The 23786-nt window shown below is 34.2% G+C and overlaps 2 protein-coding genes across 3 annotated transcripts; both read left to right on the forward strand.

Moving 5' to 3' along the window:
• Window positions 1-345: 345 nt before the first annotated feature.
• Window positions 346-7004, forward strand: Paics (PAICS bifunctional enzyme). Its single transcript, XM_076133194.1, has 8 exons — window positions 346-508; window positions 1614-1817; window positions 4263-4520; window positions 4834-4959; window positions 5112-5197; window positions 5453-5621; window positions 5983-6200; window positions 6545-7004. The coding sequence occupies exons 1-8, from the start codon at window positions 490-492 to the stop codon at window positions 6737-6739; spliced, it is 1275 nt and encodes a 424-aa protein (XP_075989309.1). The 5' UTR covers window positions 346-489; the 3' UTR covers window positions 6740-7004.
• A 544-nt stretch (window positions 7005-7548) lies between these two features.
• Window positions 7549-23588, forward strand: Uck (Uridine-cytidine kinase). Of its 2 annotated transcripts, XM_076133217.1 has the most exons (7): window positions 7562-7740; window positions 9184-9443; window positions 10336-10478; window positions 11012-11109; window positions 11387-11435; window positions 18680-18834; window positions 19083-23588. In XM_076133217.1, exons 1-6 carry the CDS (start codon window positions 7645-7647, stop codon window positions 18823-18825), a joined length of 792 nt encoding a protein of 263 aa, XP_075989332.1. In that variant the 5' UTR covers window positions 7562-7644; the 3' UTR covers window positions 18826-18834; window positions 19083-23588. The 2 variants fall into 2 exon arrangements, with proteins under 2 accessions (XP_075989323.1, XP_075989332.1); XM_076133208.1 differs by lacking the exons at window positions 18680-18834; window positions 19083-23588 and adding an exon at window positions 11853-18234 and having other exon boundaries at window positions 7549-7740.
• The last annotated feature ends 198 nt before the right edge of the window (window positions 23589-23786 follow it).

Below are 23786 nucleotides of genomic sequence, written 5' to 3' on the forward strand. Positions count from 1 at the left end.
TAATAAGATTCCGTGAAAATATTATTAGAGATCCAATGAGATCATGAGGTGGCAATCTAAGAGGAGCTCAGAGTTAAAATAAGTTTAATTAGTAAGACCCATAAAGCTATGAGTTAATGTAGCTTTCATTCTATGCATATTGATAAGTATTTTGGCACTGCTAGAATACATTCTTATGTTTTCTCAATAAGTAAGTCAATCAGGTAACTACTAACCATTGTTAAATAAAACCAAATGTGTTTATTGCAGTTCCATTAAATAAAAATATAACCTGATTAATGATTACAGAATCAGACGTCAAGTGTCAAGACCACTTGATCTTCGTACGTCGAATGTTATCAAACCTCGCCGGTCGTGTGCGTAGCGGAGCACGTGGTCGTACTTCTCACATCTACGAACACAAAACTTTATAAAAGGCCCACCCAGTGTAGCATACGCGCGAACCATCGTCTCGGAAATCTCACACCGGTACTCGCGCTGCTAACGAAAATGGCTCATCCTAAAGAAGGTAAACAATTTCATTTGTTTTTAAAACTTTTCTTCTGTCAAAGACATTACCCGCCCAAGTTAAAAAGCACCATAGACGATACAACAAGTTTTTATTGTCATGGCATATTTTTTGTTCGGCCTTGAATTCGAATCAAATGTTTGATCGGACCACTTTATTAGATTTTAGTCGTGTCTATTGATATAAAACTTATTTATTATCTTATTGAGAGGATATCATGGCCTATTTAATTGAAAGAGTCCTTGATCTCTGCGTCTGTAATCTTCGCTAGAGATTTGCGTCTTGTTGATAAACTCGTTATATTTCTAACATGCTTCAAAATAGTGTGATATTTTTATTCTTTGTTTAAATTAGGATTAAAATAGTCTGTGTCAATAAAATAACTTTATAACTCTGAGGCTTTATTAGCTGAGCTGACCTTCAATTTACTAACCGAATAACATAATCTATTAACAAAAACACTTTACTATCTGACAAAAAATATTATTTTATTCATTAACTTTTTTGTTGAAAAATACAAACTTGTAAAATCGTGTTACATAAGAAAACTCTTTAATTTGAAATGGGCTAAACGGTAAAGGCTACAAAATAAAAACAAGTAGCAACATAATAAAAATTATGCGTAAAATAGCAATTAACAGTCGACTTCATTCATACCTACCCACTATTCCACGTTTTGTATTATTCATAGTTAAGTCGTCTGCAACGAATGCGATAATTAACATAATTTTCTAATCAGAATCAGTCCAGTAAGCTGGCTGGCTCAATGTCCAATATTATTATTGTAATAGATAATAAACAAGACAAAGCCGCATTTCGATCTTGGTGTTTTCAATTTTAACGTTACGCAATAATGTAGAGTTAATCTGATACCTAATTGATACTTACGAATCTTAACGTTAACCTTCCATGGAATATTTCATATGATCTACTTCGTATTTTCTCTATTACGAAATTTGGCTTTAATCGTTAAACATAAGTTTATTTAAGGTCCGGAGAATAGTTAGAAACCTAAGAAGTTTAAAGCGAGACCATCGCCATCTATCGAACCGATTACCAAACTTCGAACAAACGAAAAACTAACCAAAATTTTTAAATGTTCCAGTTGGTGGTTACAAGCTGGGCGGCCTCATCATCGAGGGCAAGACCAAGCAGGTGTTCGACCTGCCTGAGCTGCCGGGCCACTGCCTGCTTCTCAACAAAGACCGCATCACCGCCGGCGATGGAGTCAAGGCTCACGACTTGGAGGGCAAGGCCGCTATCTCCAACCAGACCAATGCTAAGGTGTTCGAGATCCTTATTGCTGCTGGTAAGCATATTTTGATCTCTAATGCTTGGTATTTTTTCGACTCCGCTGCCGTGGTGTTTTCTGCAAGAGACCCTGGTCAAGCGTAGCTTGGCTACAATCAGTATTCCATAACGCTCACAACCCTATGCTATGGTACAAGCAAAATTGTAAGGTGCTAGTATAACAGCTGCTTTACGTATTTTTAAACCGTTTATGACCTTATTTTATCAACAGTACGCCATACCTACTTAAACATCTTGTAAATTGCTAACGTCTTATTCCTGAGGCAGAGACAGCAAAACCCCAATACTAAGATTTTACTGCTTTAACAAAGTTTATTGTATTTGGAGTTCTTTACTTATGGAGTTTTTCTTCCATGTTCCTTAATTAAACCTAGTAATGTGACAATACTTGCATATACTATAAAACTACAAAGTAAAAGCTGCCACTTTTATCTTTGGTTGAAAACAACCTTGTAAGAAAGCTGATCAAATAGCGATCGTAATATCCATATTAAAAATACCTACATAAACTCTCATCTTCATCGATCTCTCTCAAAAAACATTATCGGTTGTCCTGTTACTTATCATATTTATAATACATTTATCTATTAACCTTGGATAGGTATCTGAAGACCACCCGTGAGATTGTCAAACACGCTTGACACCGCGGTAGGTCGACTCGCGATTAAGGGATACATTTAAACGCAAATAAGGTTCAACGGGCATTGACAAACTGGTTTTAATGAAAGATAGCTATTATAGCTAACTAAATACTTATAGATTTTTCCTTAGTAAATAACTTTACATAGTAAATAGATACACCAATGGTTAATGAATAAAAGCTGTGAATTATGAAAATCAGGAATAATGCAACTTTAACTGGCAATCGAAACTACAACATCGTATCCTACTCTACTGGCCACTACACTACAATACCTACTTTACAGTTCACTACACTACAATACCTACTGTACAGTTCTAATAAAAAATCGAAAAGTAAAAAAAGACTACTAACTAGACTCTGTTCTCAGCTACAAAACTAAGCTTTTTATATACTTATCTCACTTTTCTCACAAAACATTAAGGTTATCTAACATCACGCTGCATACTTAGTATGAACTAAAGTAAATTTTCGGGTCACAGTTTCTTACAATAAATTGAAGGGCGCTCCAATTACTGTGTCCTGTTGCTACGTTATCAGTTCATTAATTTATAAATTCTTCATTTCATTATCACATAGATGTTATTGTCTATTGTTACATCATTCTTATGTAATTGCGTCAAAGCTAACGATATCGACATTTAAATTATATGTAGTACGGTTTGTTATTGTGTTGTTTGTGAGTTAAATATATTATTAAGAATGACGGTGTGGAAGCAGATTAAAATAGGGTGGTGGGTTCGATTCCAACTTTAAGAAACAAGTAAGTTAGGTCTCTAATATCGTTTACAGGACTATGCGTTTTCTATAGTCTAAGGACAGAAAAAAAGGCTCACAAAAGACCGTTAACAAGTTAATTGAAAATGTTACATTACATTACAATCCCATTATGATACGCTGTACCTCTAAACTTGCGATATCTTATGAAAATAAATTTAGAATGGATTCCCTTTTTATATCTAGGTAATTAAAGGTAGGGTAGGTAATACGTGTACTTCACGACCTTAAACACTGCATCGCAAAACTCGTCGCCATTAGTGAAATATTCAATTGCTTTGAAACAATAGCATCTTTTTACACCACCCAAACTCCATAATACATCAAGTTATTTTGTTGAACCCCCGACCTCAGCCAGATAAAAGTAATGTAATAATTATTATGAAATATCTCCATCATTAAGGTCACAGTTATTATTTATTGACTTTGTTGTGCCTTATCGATAATGTGCTTGTTTTTTATACACACATGCATTTACGTCAGAGGTTTCGCTTTTAGATTGTTGTTGCGTTGGCAGTTATCTGATGGAGTTGATATTTTCCTTTTTAAAGACAATACATAAATGTATTTCTGCTTTTTACAGCCTTAAAACCTCCCTATGGATACGTACAAAGATATTATGCAACTTTATTTTAATTAAGTTAAATAACCATACTCCCATAGTCAATTTTCTCCATTACCTACTGGATTGTACGCTTACTAAATATTTTTTGTTTTGGGTGAATGTAAAATGGTAATCAAGTCATGATGTTATAGGTTGGAATGGAACTTCTAGGGCATGTTATTGCCGATAAGTACTAAGGATGAAAGAGAAACGATGTGGATAAAAGAGAACCAAACTATACTAAACATTATTATTACCTGAATACCTATTCTGAACCCAAACAACCCTATTTTTTTAAATGAGTTATGTAGGTATTATAGAACGCGATCGTTAGAACGAAAGTCCCCGCAATATTATTTTGTTATGCGAAATAAATATCCTACCATAACCACGTTTTAAAAATCCTAACCCTCTTTTTTCAGGCATCAAAACCGCGTACGTAAAAAGCGCTTCAGCCACGGCCTTCGTATCAAAGAAATGCGACATGATCCCCATCGAGTGGGTGACCCGGCGCCTGGCGACCGGCTCCTTCCTCAAGAGGAACCCTGGAGTGAAGGAAGGGTTCCGGTTCACGCCGCCCAAGCAGGAGACCTTCTTCAAGGACGACGCCAACCACGACCCTCAGTGGTCTGAGGAACAGATCGTGTCTGCTGACTTCAAGATCAATGGACTTACTATTGGTAAGTGCGCTTTTTGATTTTGATATGGTTACGTCAATTAGCCATTTACTTGTCTCACTGCTGGATAAAGGAACTTTTTTGTATTTATCTCCAATCCTAATTTCTTGCCACAATAAATGTCGTGAAATCTACGCGCCAAAATCACGTCATTAATTCCATTGCAATAAAAAATACTTCTGGACATTGGAGTCAATGTGGCACACATACATATTTTCTTTAGTCGATTATTTAACTATTTAGAGTCCCGAGAATGGTAAAGCATATATTATTATGTCATATTAATTACTCAATAACATTTTGTGTTTGTATACAGGTCAAGATGAGGTAGACTACATGAGGAAGGCTACCATACTGGTGTTCGAGATCTTGGAGAAGGCTTGGGCTCTCCGCGACTGCGCGCTCATCGACATGAAGATTGAGTTCGGAGTTGACCCCGAAGGTATACCTACTAACTACTTATTTATAAAAAGTAAATTGTAGAAAGTGTAAGTGCAGAAGAGAGAGGAAAGGAAAAAACGGAGGGTTTTCCTTGAGTCTTTTGTTTGTGTGGTGTTGCCATATAAAATATTTACAGAATATTTTTATATTCAGGTAACATTCTGTTGGCTGATGTGATTGACTCCGACTCCTGGAGGCTGTGGCCCTCTGGAGACAAGAGGCTCATGGTTGACAAACAGGTAATTTTTTTAATCTTATTTATCTATGCAATTTTAATAAAATGCAGAAAGTTTATTCAAAACTCCTTAACTAGTAGCTTAACAAATTAACTTGATTTAAATATTAAATCCACATAATGAAACACAGTTCTGTTTGTTTACCTTTCCTACTCGAATAAAATATGCCACACCAGTCCAAATACATCAGAGAAAACTTCATACCATTTTACACTCTATCCATCTAGCATTAAGGCTCATTATCACTTTCTTCCTCAGGTATACAGAAACCTGACAACAGTAACGGCAGCTGACTTGGACAACGTGAAGCGCAACTTCGCCTGGGTGAAGGACCAGCTGGACTTCCTGAAACCTAACGTAAACCACAAGGTAGTCGTGTTCATGGGCTCGCCGGCCGACCAGGAACATTGCCAGAATATTGCTAAATGTGAGTACTAATTTAATCTGCATTTGCGCAGAGTTTCAAAGAACTGCTACGAAATGCATTTATACATTTTTCGATCTAAAATATTTACCCTTGGCTCGAAAAAGGAGGATAATAACTGAAGTATTATTCTATTACTCTATGCCTTGCTTCTTACTATATACATCGAAACATCTTTAACACGGTACTCAAAAATATGCAACTCTTTGCTTCGCTCTTTTTAAGCGTAAAAGCTTACAATAAGACTTTGTAAGACATGAATAATTTTCTTCTTTGGAACTATGACTTTTTAAAACTGATCTTCATAATTTAAAGCAATAATTTGGTACCTTTAAAAGTTTTCTAAGTCTATTCTTCACTCCAGCCGCCCGTGACTTCGGTCTGGACGTAGACCTCCGCGTGACCTCAGCTCACAAGGCCACAGAGGAGACACTGCGCATTATGCAGCAGTACGAAGACACTCACGGCGCGCTCGTGTTCATCGCCGTCGCTGGACGCTCCAACGGACTCGGACCTGTGCTGTCTGGCAACACGTCGTACCCAGTCATCAACTGCCCACCTCCTTCTGATAAACTCGTACAGGTAAGTTACTACAAGTCAAGCTATCTACTGTACTACAAGTCTGTCAAAGCTGTTCAAGTCGTCGAAAGGGGCTGTGACTTGGATCGACGCCTGTTATTTTAATTGACAACAACTGGGACCGACTTTTTACGACCCGCCAAAGCACGGAGACGCATTTGTACCTCTTGTACAATGCTAGGTAACTACGAAGAGGCCGCGTGTAACCATCCCAACCACGGCTACCAATGTGAACTAATCCTAAAGTCTTTTACCTAAGCTGGAGTTAAAAGCTTGGCTAAGAAGCTTAAAAAGAAAATGCTTTGGCCAAATATAAAAGTGTATATAATTCATTCCTATTTTTACAGGACATCTGGTCATCCCTCTCCGTGCCGTCCGGCCTGGGTTGCGCTACAGTGATCTACCCCGACAGTGCTGCCCTCATGGCGGCGCAGATCATCGGCCTGCAAGACTACCTCGTATGGGCTCGCCTCCGCGTCAAGCAGCTCGAGATGGCCACGTCCCTCAGACAGGCTGACAAGAAGCTCAGAAACAAAGTCTAGATTTAACTGGTTGCTATAGTTTCACAGTCTTTAGGCTAATGTAACCTTTTCATACTCTATAACGTATGGGGGTGTCTCGAATGCCTAAACATTGTGGATACTCGAATATTTTTTTACTTAATTATGTGCAGTATTTTAATAACGAACTTCCAGTCACTGTTATTTGGAATATTGTTATTTTGTATAATATGAAGTGCCAATGCTGCTCATATATTTACATTCCGTAATGTGTTATGCTATGTTTTAAATAAAAATATTAAAAATATATTGTTGCTTTTTTTTCCTGGGGTTCCAACTATCGACACTGATAAAGAAGCCGCAAAAGAGCCCAAATACTTCGATGGCCCGTCGAAGAAACAGGTGTAGGAAAATTAATTAGTCAAAATAGTTTGAATGTGTAGTCTTCCTTCTAACAGTATTACACTGCCCAAAATTTGAAAATTTCTTCGCCATTCGTCGTTATGTAACACCTTTTGAACATAACCCTGAAATTGAGCAGTAGGTAGTTGCTGAAAACGCAGGGTCAAGGTCAAGCGTCGGATCGATAAGCCTAAAGTTGCGGCTGTCTGTGACCTTCAAGTTATACCAGCCTCAATGTAAAATTTAGATAATGGTGTCGGAACAAATGTTCTAAGCATTTTTATCTGTAGCCCCAACCTATAACTTTGATTTGGTGAAGGTAAGGTATCAAAAAAGGAGGTCATGACAATTTTTGGACTACTTTTTCAAGCTGCTGTTCATATTTTTGTTGTATAATTTTCTTACGTTTCTGAACTATCATTCTAACCTTGGCAACATTGCATTTAGAAATGTCAATGTCAAGCTTTTTGCAGAAGTGTCGTTCTAGTGCGTATTGTGGTATTTTAGCTGTAAGAAGTTCTTTTAGATTAATTCATACGTACAAAATGGCAGAGAAATCTGCAGATTACGCTACTGCCAATGGATTTGAGAGCAAAACTCCATTTTTGATCGGAGTTGCAGGCGGTACGGCCAGCGGGAAGGTAAGTCTAACCTCGTAGTGTTTTGGTAGGAATTATCGATTTTCTTCTTTAGTACCCTGAATTACGTAACTGGAAATGGGGATACATGCTTAGGTTTTTAAAATTGGTATCGTATGAGGTATAGTATGTAAAATATTGTATGTCATGGTGTGTATAACCTCGTTTAATGAACCTCATTGTGCGAATGTTGGTGAAAAAATAAACTTCCGTCATAATATTATGATTACAATACATTAACAAGAACTTACAAGTAGTCATGTTCAATCATACACGCTGTTTTCGATATACCTACCTTAGACTTAATTGTTTTTCTTGCTTAATTAGTTAAATAGCAATGCATAAACTGAAATAATTTTGACTCATAAATTATAAATAAATATATTTTAATCTTATAAGACCATATAATGATATAAGAAAACCTATTTTTGCATTATCTCAGATATCTCATGGGCCTGAGTCAGGCACAAGCAGATTTTTGAGTCATACTTTTTGGAAATTTAAAAATACTTGTTCTTAAAAGTGTATGTGCTATAGAGTTACAAATTGAGCAAGCAGTCACTCTATGATGTAAAATGGTTATACTAATACTTAGACAATATTTTGATTAGTTTCAAATTAGATTACCATTTAAAAAGATAATTATTATTATGTATTGTAGAATATTCTCTAAATTCAATTAAATTGATAGTAAAATTTCACATAATACTTAAACTACTAATTAAAATATATACATTATCATATTGAGACAATGGTTCTATCACCAATATGTAAAACTGAGTACCTATATACATTTAGGTCAATAGTTTTATTAATAGGCATGCAAGGATCTTTCATTGATTTTAATTGAATTACTGAGTATGTCAGCTAGTTGGTAGCTAATGTGTTTACATTAAATAGTGATGAGGTTGGACTATTAAGAGATCATTGAACTATGAGTATATTTATAAATGTCTGTGTTCATTTTGGTATTGGGAGATGTTTAACATAGAGAGACATATTTTTTTTTATATTTAGTAATGGGATTTATAAGTTAAAGTTGTCCCTTTATTATTGGAGAAACACATTGGTTTAAATGAACTATGCCCTAAATGTACTATGCCCTAAGTGTGCATGATAAAAATGCAGAGATAGACTAATAAGGTATACATCTCAAATAGGAGACATTATGCTAGGTTTCTAAAACTAATGTATACATGATACACCCCCCGTTTCTGTGGCACATTTAGCGATAGTTTATCTATTCAAAAGTGTTAAAGCTCAGATGAAAAAAATGCTATTGAATAAATAAACTACCGCTAAATGTACTCAGAAACCGGGGACAGTGAAGTAAAACACAGTGGCATAAGTGGCATAATTAGAGTTCTTGAAACTTGAAGAAGTAAAAAGTTTTCAACCCTTCTTGGTACAGTTTTAATAGTAACTTTACGCTTTTTTTTACTGTAGTCAACAGTATGCCAACGCATCATGGAGAAGCTTGGCCAGCAGCACAAAGAGCAGACAGAACGACGCGTCGTCTGCATCAGCCAAGACTCATTCTACCGCACACTCAGTCCCTCCGAGAGGCTCCGGGCTGAACGGGGACAGTTCAACTTTGATCATCCTGATGCTTTCGATGATAAGAAACTGCTGGCTATTCTGAAGGATATCCTTGCAGGAAAGAAGGTGGAGGTGCCAGAATATGACTACATTACAAATGCTATTAGGTGAGTTTTATAGAAATTGTTTTTTTTTTTAAATAGTAAAACCATTTTTTCTGTCTGAATTGTCACAGACATACAGTTTAAGACGATTGCCATGCTATTCATGCAATGAGCAAATGGCAAAAGGTCTTACAGTTCTTTTGTCTATCATTTGTAAGTTATAAAATATTACAAAAGTAATTCTTAGAGAAATTATCTATCCGTTTCTTTTTGTAAATAGTAATATATGGTTATAACCTTGTATTGTTGTCATTAGCAGTTAATACTGTTAAAGATTGATGTAGAAACGTGGGAAAATAAAAGAGGAAGATTACAAATTTTGGGCTCCACAAAGGCCATGCTTGAGTTTATTGATTAACTGTGTGTTACACTTGACTAGAGGGTATTGAAAGGTTATAGTACAGACTAGACTGCTTAAGATTTATCTATCTTACTTTCATTGTTGTTTAGTGTAATTGAGTTAAACGGCTAGTTATTGGCTTTTGATTGTTTAGGTCAATTGATGAATCATAATCATTGATCACTACATTCAAAGACAATTTGATTATAAAAAAGGTCTCAGACACGAGTTTTGCGACGGCGTGATTGACGCGTTTCGAAATAACGTGATGTTACGATTTCAACCGGTTTCCTTGCTTATCCTCTCGTCTGAGGATGTCAAAATTATACACACCCCCTTGTGTGTGGAACCGATTTAGTAGGTACGATCCGACCATCCGATCCGTCCGATCCGACCGATAATAACGATATTAAGATGGCGTGTACCGGCCGAAATCTTGGGCCAGTAACAAAATTTTGGTTGTTTATGAAGCTGTCGTAAGATTTAAAAAGAGAAGTAACTATACAATACAAACCCCTAAATATGAGAAAAAAATAACTTAATCATTCTCTATAGCCCAAATCGCTCGCACACAATATACCCGGCGGACGTGGTGCTGATCGAGGGTATCCTCGTGTTCTACTTCCCCGAGGTCCGCGAGCTGTTCCACATGAAGCTCTTCGTTGATACCGACTCGGACACCCGGCTTGCTAGGAGAGGTAAGACAACTTTAACACTACACATTTTTCTACTGCTTTACACGTTTTACGCGCAGAATAACTGTATGTGTCTGAATTTAGTAACAAGCCGCTGTAAAGAAAACAAAAGACATAAACGGAATTGGCTAATGACGACGGTATAGTAATTATGGCTCTCATCATCCTCATAACGATTCTTGAGGGTCGTGAGTTCGTTTCCCGTATAGAACGTTTTGAACACAATTATTAAAAACTAGCTGACCCGCGCAACTTCGCTTGCGTCACGTAAGAGAGAATGGGTCATAATTTTCCCCGTTTTTGTAACATTTTTCGTTACTACTCCGCTCCTAATGGTCTTAGCGTGATGATATATAACCTATAGCCTTCCTCGATAAATGGGCTATCTAACAATGAAAGATTTTTTCAAATCGGACCAGTAGTTTCTGAGATTAGCGCGTTCAAATAAACAAACAAACAAACAAACAAACTCTTCAGCTTTATAATATTAGTATAGATTCAATAGATTGTATGCTAATATGTTGTAAATTTTGCAGTACCCCGTGACATAATGGAGCGTGGTCGTGACTTGGAGCAGGTTCTCAATCAGTACATGAACTTCGTCAAGCCCGCATTCGAGGAGTTCTGCTTACCGGTGAGTACGCACTATTTTACTAGACTGGATAGGCACAACCGGAACTTTTCATACATTCTATCATCATGCACGATTTTCTTTCAGGTGCCTATGTTAAATTGTAATAAGGCAGCAATAGTAATCTGCATTGTAAAAAACCTATTGTATGTACTATGTACTTCTATCCTCGTAAAATATGTTATAGCTATTTTGGCTGAATAGATAGTTTATTGTAGGTATCATTTATTTATTTTTTGTATGTAACATTAGGTGTTGATTAGGAAATATTTGTTTGCAGACCAAAAAGTTTGCTGACGTCATCATTCCAAGGGGAGCTGATAACCTGGGTGAGTTTTTGTGTTCAATTATTTTTAGTTAGGACAAATTAATTACAATATTCGGGACCTCTATAATATTACCACAAAGACACTTTACTTAAAGGTAGTAAAAAACACGCATTTCGAACTCAAACGAACTTTCGTACCGTTTATTATTCCGACACAAAACTTTGAGTGCCAGAAAAAAATATAACACTTAACCTTATCATACTGTACTAAAACTTTTTACACAAAATTTGATTTTCGGTGTTTAAAAAAGTGTTTATTTAAAGGTAAGTGCCAAAAGGTCATAGCCACTGCAACGAGGTCGAATACTGCATCCTGTATCCGAGCTAAATGCAAAAACAGTTTGCAGGGGCTATGTACTTAGTAGCCAAATACCGACCTTCCGTACATACGTATAAAGTATATTTTACATTGTTGCAGTGGCTATTGACCTAATCGTGCATCATATTTGGGATATCATGTATAAGAAAAGAGCGTCGCCGCCGAAGATTGTGAACGGCATCAACGGACATCATGAAGTGGAAGAGACTAATGGCAGAAGGATGTCGGGCAGTTCTGAAGATACGCTGAGCCGATAGTCTACGGTTCGCCGCCATTTTGAAACTTTGTGACGTAGGTACTCGTTTGACGTGATTCAAGTAAAAACTGGTTTTGTGTAATAGGATGATATTGCCATGGCCAGGTAATTAAATTTATTTGGCGATAGATAAGTCAGACCTTATTGAGTATTTCCAATTAAACATGATTGAAAATATTCAGTAGTAATTTTCAAAACAATTTAGATTTGAACTGATGACCCAATTCCTTTTTGATTATTTGACGTAACAGTTGTGGGACACGACGGATCCCGCCAGTATTTTTTTTTGTTGTTTGTCGTTCGTTGTATAGCCTTTGGGGTGAGTTCAATAATTAATGCTAGTATTAGAAAAGGGGATGTAGGTCGAAGTAGTATTATTTACGGATGAGTTCCGTATATGACTTTAATTGAATTATTTGACATATGAAGATAAATTGTGAAAATATAGTGAAATGTGTGAAATCCTAGAAATTTGACCCCAACGTGATTGAAAGAGGATTAAAACATACCTTTATGCGCATTTGCCGATATCCTTAGAAGTGTGGAATAGAAAGGAAAACTAATAGACTTGAATATACAGTAGTTTGTAGTTTGTAATAGTTCCTAAATAGCCATTGTAATAAATAAGAGACGAATTTAATAAAACAAGACTATAAACGCAGACATAGACACTCCTGGTGTAATTTTTAAGCTTTTAACAAAATTAAGCTACATTCGGCTGCTAGATCACAAAACTGTACATATTTTTTGTTTTAAGATTTGTATATTTTTTGGGTCCAGATAATAGCAGTACATGATATCCATTTATATCACTTATATAAATATAGTAATAGTTTTAGTAACAGATCTCAACACTCAATTAACAAAACAAATAAAATTAAATCATCTTTACAACGAACGACAATAACCAATATTAATTTATTTTATGAAACTAATTATATTGCATTTTGACAGACAATTATTATACAAAGAGATTGTTCTTTTTACCTCTACTCTCCATATCACAAAGTGTTTTTTAATGGTCATGTATAAGGAGTTCTTACGTCACAGAGTCATAATGTAATGATCGTTATGGGTATGTAGTACCTCGTAATATTGTGTTGTAAACGCCTCTCCGGTTATTGCCTAGAGCATATTCAATAGTACTGAGTAACAGTTTATTTTGTAGCGTCATTGAGGACTTGATTTGACTAAAACTGTTTATATTTGATATGACGTACTTGCTAACATACCAGATTTAATCTTATAATAGTTATATTTAATTTAACTCAATCGAAAAGTCAAGCAATAAATAAGATATCGTAACCTTATACTTCTTACCGCGTTTGAAGCCCTTTCAGCAATTTAGAATAATTCTTGAAAATCCGTTTACTCATTTTATCGGCTTAAATCTGTTAAATAATTACTCTACCTAGCACTGTAATGGAATATAGTGCTTCTGGTATAATGAGAAAAGGTTACGATGGTTTCCATATTTGATAGCCAAAACCAAATTGTAATAATAAGCCAAATTCTTTTTTCTGTACTCTAACTTGAATATGCTTTAAGCAATGTATATCTCAAATATCCATATATATAAGTAACAGTCGTTAAGGTCCATTATTGTTTTTATTATAAGGCTGAAGCTTTTCAAAGCATAGTTTAAGTATATTACGTATAGCGTGTTCACTTTTCATGTTTAAATCGAAATATAGGGGGTATACTGATAATATTTTATATAACCTTCTATTCGACAAGTATATAGCACATATTAAATAATATGTATCAAATATCAATCATGCTTGTAGCTAATTCAGGCACATAAAGTAATTTGGCGCGTGCTATTACCAAAAAATTAAGTATGTCGTCAATAGTCGACCACAATACACTACTACTTTTTATTCATATTAGTTTACCTGTTTTATTGTTGTAAAATACATAACAGCTGTATACAGATAGATTAAAAAGTCTATCTAAATTTGGGTATTCGAAATTGGAGGATTATTAATTTACTAATTTTTTTTACGTATTTTATTAAAATTTTATTATTTTCTAGATTAAATCGTACATAAAAAGTATCAGTATATCCCCATATAAATATGTATCAGATTATAGTCCAATGCGCTTCACAGGGTGACACTATGTATACTTGTATAACCAATGCCCCAACATTGGACACCAATGTATTATACAAATTGTAACGGTGACACGACACTTGGTTATTTGTCTTTGCGTATTCACTATTCACATTAAAATATGAGAAAATGGTGGAAGATTATGTCCTGACTTTACAGGGCAAAATTCAATGAACTTGTTACTTTAGCTGTCTTCTCGTATTTCAGACAGATTACTCGACCACACGCACAAAACTTGATATTTGGATTTAAACGAGAGTTAAGTACCTATATAAAATTCAATAATCTAGACTTGAGTTTAACCGGTTACCTATAGTTTTGCCCTACTTTCAAATTGAGAGTCCCGCTTTTGTTTAGTAAAATATTTATTAAATTACCGAAAATAAGTCGATCAATAGCTAGCTGAGACAAGACTGTTAAATTTGACAAAAAGTAAATGCAAATAACCAAGTGAAGTGTCACCATATAGCCAATATTTGTATCAAACTATATATTTTTCGTAGACATAACCCAAAGTATTGACGATAATATGCCTTATTTGTAAGTAGGTAAAGTCCAGTTTTATTTGACAAAATTACACGTGATGGTGACCAGTATTGTTTAAAGTGTATTGATTTTGTCATTTCCGATGTTTTAGCACAAATATTTACAATGTTTTGCGAGTAATTTGATTTCATATGGTATGAAAATATGAGGATTATTACGCTAAGGGGTGACGTAAGGTAACATAAAGTTCTTACAACGTGTCGCAAAGTGCTTGTAGATTGTTCTTTTAGAAAATCCTTCCTTTTTAAGAAAGTGTTTCTTAAAATAATAATCTGTAGAAGCTTCTAAGGCTCTCATTTGTTTAACAAGTAGAGGATGTGATGTGTTCTTCCAACTGAAATACTATGAAATCAAATTACTCAAAATAAGCACCGCTTTTCGAAACTCTGTTACACTTACGAATAAACTATAGCAATTGAATTTTCTTAGAGTTGTAGCACACAATTGATTTGTCAGAGATCAGCAATCAAATAATCTGTGTACGATGATACAGTCGCGTTTGGGCACTCAACATCACCATCATTGGCCTGTGAATATCTATAGCAGATGATTTAGGTGGCGTCAGATATAGGAATATTTGTATTGTGTGGTATATTCCCAGTGGTCCCCTCTAACACTGTCCCCCGGGGTGGCAACTGGGAATACAAGAAGGGAGAAAATTCCCTGTTGTCATCCCGGGGTGACCGTGTTAGAGGGAACAACTGGGAATATACCATTTGTATCACCTATATGATCTTGTCGATGTCTTTCTGGAGCGTCCTCTCATGGCGTATATAAAATCTAATCGTGACTAAAACGTGACGTACTTGTTTTTATCGCCGATCTCTGAATATTATATGTTCTACGACCCTTAAAATCATTGTAATAGTTTATACGTAAGGAACTGAATGTATTGTATTTTTTTATTTATGAACTTGCGCATTTTTCTTCAAATCTGCCGTTTTATATGACTTATTATAAATATGCTTTGTTGCTCGCACTTAAATACTTTATTTACGCACAAATTTTTATTCAATATCTATTCTACTTTTTTATATGTAACTATTTTTACATAACACACGTTATTTTTACTTAGTACCAATATTTGCAGAGAAATATGTATATTTTTTTTTGTATTTAAATAAAATACGATATATTTTTCAAAGCAACGTACGTGCAAATAAACTTAAAAGATACGAAATAGACTTAGACGACCATTCATTCTTCCATAAACAAAATTAAAAAGTATACCTGTCAAATATCATAGACTAATTTGTTGACAGTATGATTTTTTTAGGCAAAGGCATTAAATAATTGGCATTATGTCATTACATACTGAATACTGAACAGACTGAACACATTGGAAAGACTAAAGGATTTATCATAAACATTATATATCAGTTCATGTAGGTGTTAGCACGTTATTGTATAAATGATCTAGTAACGCCGTCTGTTTCATATTTATATTCTTTAAGGCCAGTTTCACAGCTTATGAATAACTGTCAGATAACGTATCTGTTAGATAAAGTAAGAGATATATGAAAACAACTGTCAAAATTATATCTGATAGTTATCCAGGAGTTGTAAAACCAGGCCTTGATGTAAACAATAGATATTTCTACAATTTTTGTTGTTGTTTTGTCAGTAAAGAGTGTAATGAAAAACGTTAAGAAAAATGTACCAAAGAGTAAAATCTGATGCAGTAATACATCAGCTTTTTCAAATAATTTTGCTCAAAACAAACTAACGTTACATAACCTCACATAGTTTAGTTCTGATATACCTACTGTTCAAGGAGAAAATGTTGCTCCCATTATACTGACCTCAAAGCCTATATAAAACAGTATAAAATTTAACTAAATATGTACGTTTAGATTTCTAATATACTTTATTCTTTACTAAAAATGTATAGATTTCAAAATTTTCAATTATTAATTAACAATTTGTTACCGAAATTATAAATTTGCGACAGGAATAGGCGGCGTGGCCAATTCCAATGATTGAATGTGATAAAACTTAGTGGAAAAATAAAAAAAATAAACAAAAAATGTGTAAAATCTTAAAAATATCGTAGTTATAAATTTAACGTATAGATAATATTAATTAATAATTATATTTTTTATTTTAATTTGGCTTTTAAGGTGGTTTCTTTTTGTGATTATTTCTGACTGAAAATTTATAGGGTTCCTTCTATCGGTGTGGGAAAATTTATGTTTGAATGATTATGTCTATTTTACTTGTGGAGTGTTCTTACTACATACAGTAATATTTAATAATTAAATCAAATATTATATTAACTGTCTTCCTAACTTATCCAAGTATATAAGTCAAAGATGTACCTATGACCTATGTTCATAGGTCACGTTGACGTGGTTGGGTTATAAAAGTACTTTATAAGTAACATATACATAATCCTTCAAAATGAAATAGAATTGCCAAACAACTGTATTTTAAAACTTAGAAAGTTCTAATGTATCTGTATTGTTTTATTGCCAAGATAACTACAGTGGCTCGAGAAGAATAGATTTGCTTATGGTACTAGTGGTAATGCTAACTACACCAGAAAAGACGTTTTGATATCCACTATGACTTTGCCATCCACAATATTCTTGACAAAGTGCCGCGAAAGAAATGATTTTGATACCGTATTCTTCTAAACCACTGTATGTAGTCTTGAAGTCTACTTTTAGCCACGGTTTCACCTCTGAATGAGTGTCGGTTAGCTAACCAGGTGGAATTCTGTCAGATTTATTGCTTTCACTTACCCTCGGTTTCTGAGGTACATTTAGCAGTAGTTTATCTATTCAATAGCGTTTAAACTCATATAAAAAATCGCAATTGAATAGATAAACTACCGTTAAATGTACTCTGAAACCGGGGGTTAATCCATTAGATAAGTTAACCGACACTTATTTATGCTGTGAAACCGGCCCTTAATCTCTAGTTTAATGCACAACCGCATATGTATGTATTGTATGCGCTTCCGCATTTTAGTAGCATTTATATACTATTCGAATGATTTGTACGATAAAGCTGATGCTTGTACTGTTCTATATTATTGTACTCCTACAACGTTGTTTGTAAAGCAGCTAATTTTTTTCGGTCAAAATATGTCAAAATACATGATATTTAAAACTAGACTCTTCTTAAATATTATGTGCGTTACGTTGAGTCGACGTTTTCATCGTCAAATAATATATTCAAGAAATAAAATAAGTCTCTGTTCTAGTTAAAATTATACCTCGAAAAAGTTAACTAATGAGTGATGATGAAAGAGTTGGCCACTACTAAAAATGTAATTCGTTTTATTTAAAATCAGTATAAATGATTTAAATCAGTATATAATTTTATTTTGCTTATTGTATCATGAAACTAAAAACAGCATGACAAAAATAGTATTTTAAAATAACCAAAAATATAAGCTGCTTTATCAATAACCTTATGTTATAATTGACAATGTAATCTGCACAAACAATGTAACTTGTTTATTATCGACTTGTTCAATCATTTCCATTTTAAACGTGTATTATTACCAATTTACTTATTATGTATATTTTAATGAAATAAACGTGTTTGCAAACCACTATTGTGCGTTTTTATTACAATTTATTTATATTTATTTATTATTCAATTTACCTTCAAGTAAACGACGGTCTTAAGAAAAGAGGGTATTGCAACAATATAATAATTCATATCTGCTTAATAATTCCCCTGACCAATAAGAAATGGTCTTTTATATTGAATTGAATACTAGATTTAGGTAGAATATTGAGATGCAAATTGTATAACATAATAATACACAATCACTTCTCGGTAAGAAAGAGTCGGCTTGTTTTCCTTTCAAATATGATATATAGGCGAGGTACGAGTATATATCCGTTGGTTTAAAATAAGTCTAGACTGTTTTATTTATATTTACTATACTGTTACAGTAGGCTATCCCGTTATAAGCAAATTATAGATTTTATTTATCTCGCTCAATTCACCAAACAAATATTTTAACTTACCTTTGTTTTTTTCTTTATTTCCAGTGGCGATCGATCTGATAGTCCAGCATATATCGGACTACTTGAAGCGGAGTCCGGTGGACAAGCCCCTAGCAGTGGTGGACTACGGCTTATCATCGTCAGTGCCCGGCAGTCCGCAACGTGCCGGCAAGGGAGGACGGCCGCACTAGACTGGATGGGTAAGCAATCAATTCACAAAATTAGCCGTATATAACATAATTTCCGTTAGTGATGTAAACAAATTTTACGTTAAATCATAAAAATATTAATGATTCAACTTTACCTGTAAATTATTTGTCTTTTCTCAATAGTCAAATCTAATAAGCAGAAGTCAACTGTATCATATAAAGTTTTAAGATTTGATTCGCAATAAATACACCAAACATTACCTTGGTTTCTATGCCTATAAATGTTTCTTCTGTTGCAGGATATGTATGAGAGCGACAACAGCAATAATTACAAACATTAGGAACGTACGCCCATCGCGACTGCATCGATACCGGCAGGTTACTAGTTACATCGTAACATTGCACAACACTAGCGCGGCGGGAAAGTAACGACAACACTACTACACTATATAAAAAAAAAAGGATACCAAAACACTTAGTGAGAACGGTATCGTTTAAATTTTAAATAGCTCAGTTCTCTAAGGATGTTGAGCCAAATAATATAGGTCTATATTAATTCTTGAAGAGTAGCTAAGCTTAAAAATTAGATTTTTAAATATTGGGCTCGATGGAAGACCTGACTATAGCGGTGTGCCTTGTTATTAAAGGTGGATGTAGTGTCTCGTAAATAAATTTTAAATGTAGGAATAGTCTTCACATTTTGACAACGTTCTGGTGGGTTATTTTAGCCAGTGGTTAAAAGAGGCCAAATTGATTCTTCCATTATGATAATTTATTGCAATCGCAATTATTTGATGTTAAAACACAATTTAGATTATAAAACAAGTATTAGTAAAACAATCCATATTCACCATGTTAGTGTATCCATCCTTCTAGGTACATCGGTCGCAAGAAAATTCGTGCTCAATTTTGATTAAATTGATAATGCAAGAGAGAGACCATAATCATTGTATTTTGGTAATAAGGTTTGTAAAAATATTTCAAGCTAAAGTATCTCACCAAACGTATATTATAACATTTCGTAAAAAGTTTTGGTCAATTTTATCGCATCTGTAACTATGCGTTTAAAGTTCGAAGCACAAAATATTTTTTATAAATCCCGATCCGCCTGTCAAGTAGATGTTTCCCGCCATAATGCCGCTGCGCCATATTTAAAAAAAAGTTGCACACGTAGAGGAGAATAGCAAACATCTTAACAAAATTATTTTTTAAGTGACATTTTTGGAAAAATCTCACAAGCGAGCTACATATCTAGTAGATAAAACTTATCTAGTTTTAACTAGTCAATGGAAAATATAAAATGATGCTCAATGGCATTAGTACTTATTCGGTCTGTTATAAATTTTTGATATAATATGTTCTTTGTTCGTCCTAATGAAATTAAGATAAATTTTATTGAAATACGTAAAGCTTTGAAATGGATTGTTTGTATTGAAAAGCTTAGTATATTTTAAGTACGTGTAAGGTCGTTCTCACATAGAGCGACCGTAGTACGAAACCAATTTGTAATGCAACTTTAGTTGCGCTGACGTTTGAAACTGGTTGCTTCGTCGAGTCTTGCCTTTATTTGGTTGTGTCGCCTTTAAACTATTTTATTGGTCGCTTTGTGTGAGATGGGCCTAAATATTGATTTTGAGAGTAAAGAGTGTTAAATTGCTTTATTGAAGCCTTCGTCATTGGTCATTCACTTTCATTAAAAACTATAAGTTTTTTGAAGACATCATCTTGTCTCTTTCTCTCTAACCTATTTTAAATAGAGCAGGAAAAGACAAAACTTGGTCGAAATTTGAGTAAAAGTTTATTATTATTTACTTAAAGCTGTGAATGACGAAAGACTTGAAAACAGGTAAAAATATTATAGCACTGTATTATCTAATCATTTAGCAGTAAAGTTGCAAAACTGATACACTATTAGATTTGCAAGCCAAAGTACAGCATCGCAATTGATATTCACTGAGGTTGCATTGCACATACTGTGACAAAAAGGCATAAGTGCATCTGAGGAAGTGCTATAAGATTTTTATCTCAGGAGTTATTTTAAGTGATGTTGTTTCGTAGCGTCGTATAACAGTGTGTTACTAGTCAGACGTTAATGGAGGAAGCGTAGGGAACGTATCGAGGCTGTTACACGCTCGCATTCGCGGTATTCGCTTTATGTTGTTTATTTATTGTAGATGTAATTAGACTAATATGTAGGTTTGTAGGGCTTGAGGTCGAAGCTTGGTTGAACCACTCTGATACGGCTCACAGCTAGATTTCGAAATTATACGTTGTTAAGTCTCGACTTTATTCAATTGTAATCGTAGCAAAAAAACATACAATTTTTGTTTTGTTTATAGTCTGAATTGCAACCTGCGTAGAGTAGACATACAGCTGGCACGATAATATTGTCCACTTGTCATTGTGATTAAAATTCTAGCTATGAGCAGTGCCATAGCGGTGAGGCCTAGCAAGTGATCTTTATACCTCAAGTTGTTCAATCACCGTCTGTAAAATTTGTAATGTAAACCATTAATGATCAGGAAGACTTGGTTCCCGAGCAGTATAGTGATGATAGTCTTTAGCAAATATTAAAAAGGCACTAGCAAAGTGTAGTATCAATACACGTATTCTAACCTTCAATTCAAAGCTAGTATGTAAAGTATATATTATTATAGAAAGAATTTAGCTCACATTATCAACATTACAAATGTTATAGCCGATGATTGTTCTAGAACAACATTCGATACACTCTCTCGAAAGTTGCTGAGATATGGAAGATTTTTAGGCCTAAAATACACAAAGAATTGAAGCTACTAGAATATCAAGTCTTGTCGATTAGCGATTGATTGAATTTTTTATCTGTAATATTCGCTTCTTTTAAGGAGTGTAGAAAGAAAACAACTAAATAAATACCTAGTAAATTGTATATTTTAGGCCTAAAAAGATCGGAAATGGTAAGTATTTCGCTTAAAAAATTAAAAACAACAGCGAGATTTTATTTATATTATTGTCAAGTGTTTGTTGAAAGTTAAAATGTAAAAGGACATAACCAAGACATTTTAAAGTTACAATTAAATATTAGGCTGATTATTTTTTTATTGTTTTCTGAGGACATGTAATTAACAGTTTTTAATGTAACATAGACAATTTATATCTATAGATAACTAAGGATACCTAATTAAAAATGTATGATGATTGTTTGGTGATTTCAATTGAATGTTTTTTTTTATAATTAAGTCAATGTTAGTTTGTTATGGGTTTTCGTTTTGAAATGATTGTACTGTATATTTTTTAAATGTATTATTGGATAAGGTATTTGTCTCCCATCTCACCTGTCAGTAAGTAGTCATGAACACGAGTATGTTACATGCCAATTCAGGGGACACGAGAAATGAGTACCCTGCCTGATCAAATAAAAACAAGTTTTCATCATTAAGTCTGGAGTAAAAAGGTTTTAAACTGGTTTATGAAACAATATCCATTGAAATGCGATGTGCTGCTCGTTAGAGGCCTAAACTCTATAATCATTTCAAAATGAAACTCAGTTTTTTTTGTTTTGTACCCAACTTTTTGACTTCCTATTTATGTGATACTCATTTTACTTAAGTTTGCCGGTGCAAGGAATATAACCACACGATCAGATTGCTAAGCCTAGTGTCACCCATGTCCATTTTAGAAGGTATTTACTAGACATTTAGATGATGTTTTATGATACACATATGAAGTCATTTAAAAGTTAAGCAACGAAGCCTATGACTAAAAGTCGAGATTGTTTTGTAAGAAATTTCAAGACGATTGATGATAGAATTTAGTATGGACAGAATTGGACGACTGTTTAGGTGAAATTAGCAGTAGTAGTGATGCACTACTACGAAAATAGTGTGTCTGACGTTGTTAAACCGGCAAAATTAAGTAAAATGGTCGTTTTCTCGTCTGAATATTTATCGCGCGTTTAGTTAATAAAAGTTTTTGCGCCTGTGTACCAAAGAGTGTTATTTATTAGTATGTGATCGTTTATATTTATTGCTGTATTTGTTTAGTTATTAATTACGTACGATAACTGCTGGCTATGAGGTCGTTGAACTGAGGGATAAGTGATTAACGAGGACAATGTTTTTAATTACTTTGTTTTTATTGAATGTTATGTAAGATATATCATAACATTGTACCTATGTGGTATGAAGAAAGAGCAAAATGAATAAGAATATTGTGGAGATATTTACAAGCTTTTGTCTTCTTTATTATCAAATATTGAGACAGTTATATTCAAAGCACTTGCCGAAACTATATGTTTTATGCGTCTTTGCGTGCGTAAGGTCACGGTCTGTCTCCTGACTCTGTCTCTTGCAAACTGTTTCATATGCATTACCCAATGTTAAGTAACGATATTGGTCTCCGTTCCCGGTCTTCTGTCTCTCGTGACGCTTACCACCACCATTGCATAGCTAAATTGTGGTCAAAGAGAGCCAATATCATTTTGTGGTCGCAGGCTGCCAACATGGCGAGTGCAGCCTGCGCCGAAGCGTTAGGCATTTCAAGATAAAATGCGTGTTCACGTTAATTCCCGTATCCTATTATATATTAAACATGCAACGCGAGACTTTTAAACTTAAATATAATATTTAAGCTTAAAGAGCTGTTTAAAACGCCTCCTTGCCAGCAGTTGTGAGTGCTCGCTTCACAAGTGTTAACGCAAGCTGTTACCGTAAGCTATCGATTCCGCACTACATTCTAACGTTTCGTATTCGACGACAGTCAACTTGTTTCCACACAAAATATTGTACAAAAATATTTTATTTTTTAAATAAAGCTATTTTAGTTTTTATATGTGTTTATTTTAACCCTTCCCAATACTTATATAATAATGCAGCATATTTGTGTAAGTGTAGTTTGGATACTTCCATTTACAGTGTTCTAGTCCCAGGCAAGATACTTCTCTACGCCTACTAATGTATAGCGAAGCTCCCGATTTTCTTCTATGTAGCTTGAAAGATACCAGAAAATAATACTTGAATCATATT

The sequence above is a fragment of the Anticarsia gemmatalis genome, chromosome 2 (genome assembly GCF_050436995.1).
Source record: "Anticarsia gemmatalis isolate Benzon Research Colony breed Stoneville strain chromosome 2, ilAntGemm2 primary, whole genome shotgun sequence".
Classification (NCBI taxonomy): domain Eukaryota; kingdom Metazoa; phylum Arthropoda; class Insecta; order Lepidoptera; family Erebidae; genus Anticarsia; species Anticarsia gemmatalis.

Excerpts from the sequence above, each read along its gene's own strand:
- Uck (XM_076133208.1), top strand. The coding sequence starts at position 7,549 with ATGTCAATGTCAAGCTTTTTGCAGAAGTGTCGTTCTAGTGCGTATTGT. Across the intron at positions 9,444-10,335 it reads TACATTACAAATGCTATTAG|CCCAAATCGCTCGCACACAA; the intron begins GTGAGTTTTATA and ends CATTCTCTATAG. Across the intron at positions 11,436-11,852 it reads AAGGGGAGCTGATAACCTGG|TGGCTATTGACCTAATCGTG; the intron begins GTGAGTTTTTGT and ends ACATTGTTGCAG.
- Paics (XM_076133194.1), top strand. Across the intron at positions 4,960-5,111 it reads GTTCGGAGTTGACCCCGAAG|GTAACATTCTGTTGGCTGAT; the intron begins GTATACCTACTA and ends TTTTATATTCAG. Across the intron at positions 5,198-5,452 it reads GGCTCATGGTTGACAAACAG|GTATACAGAAACCTGACAAC; the intron begins GTAATTTTTTTA and ends TTTCTTCCTCAG.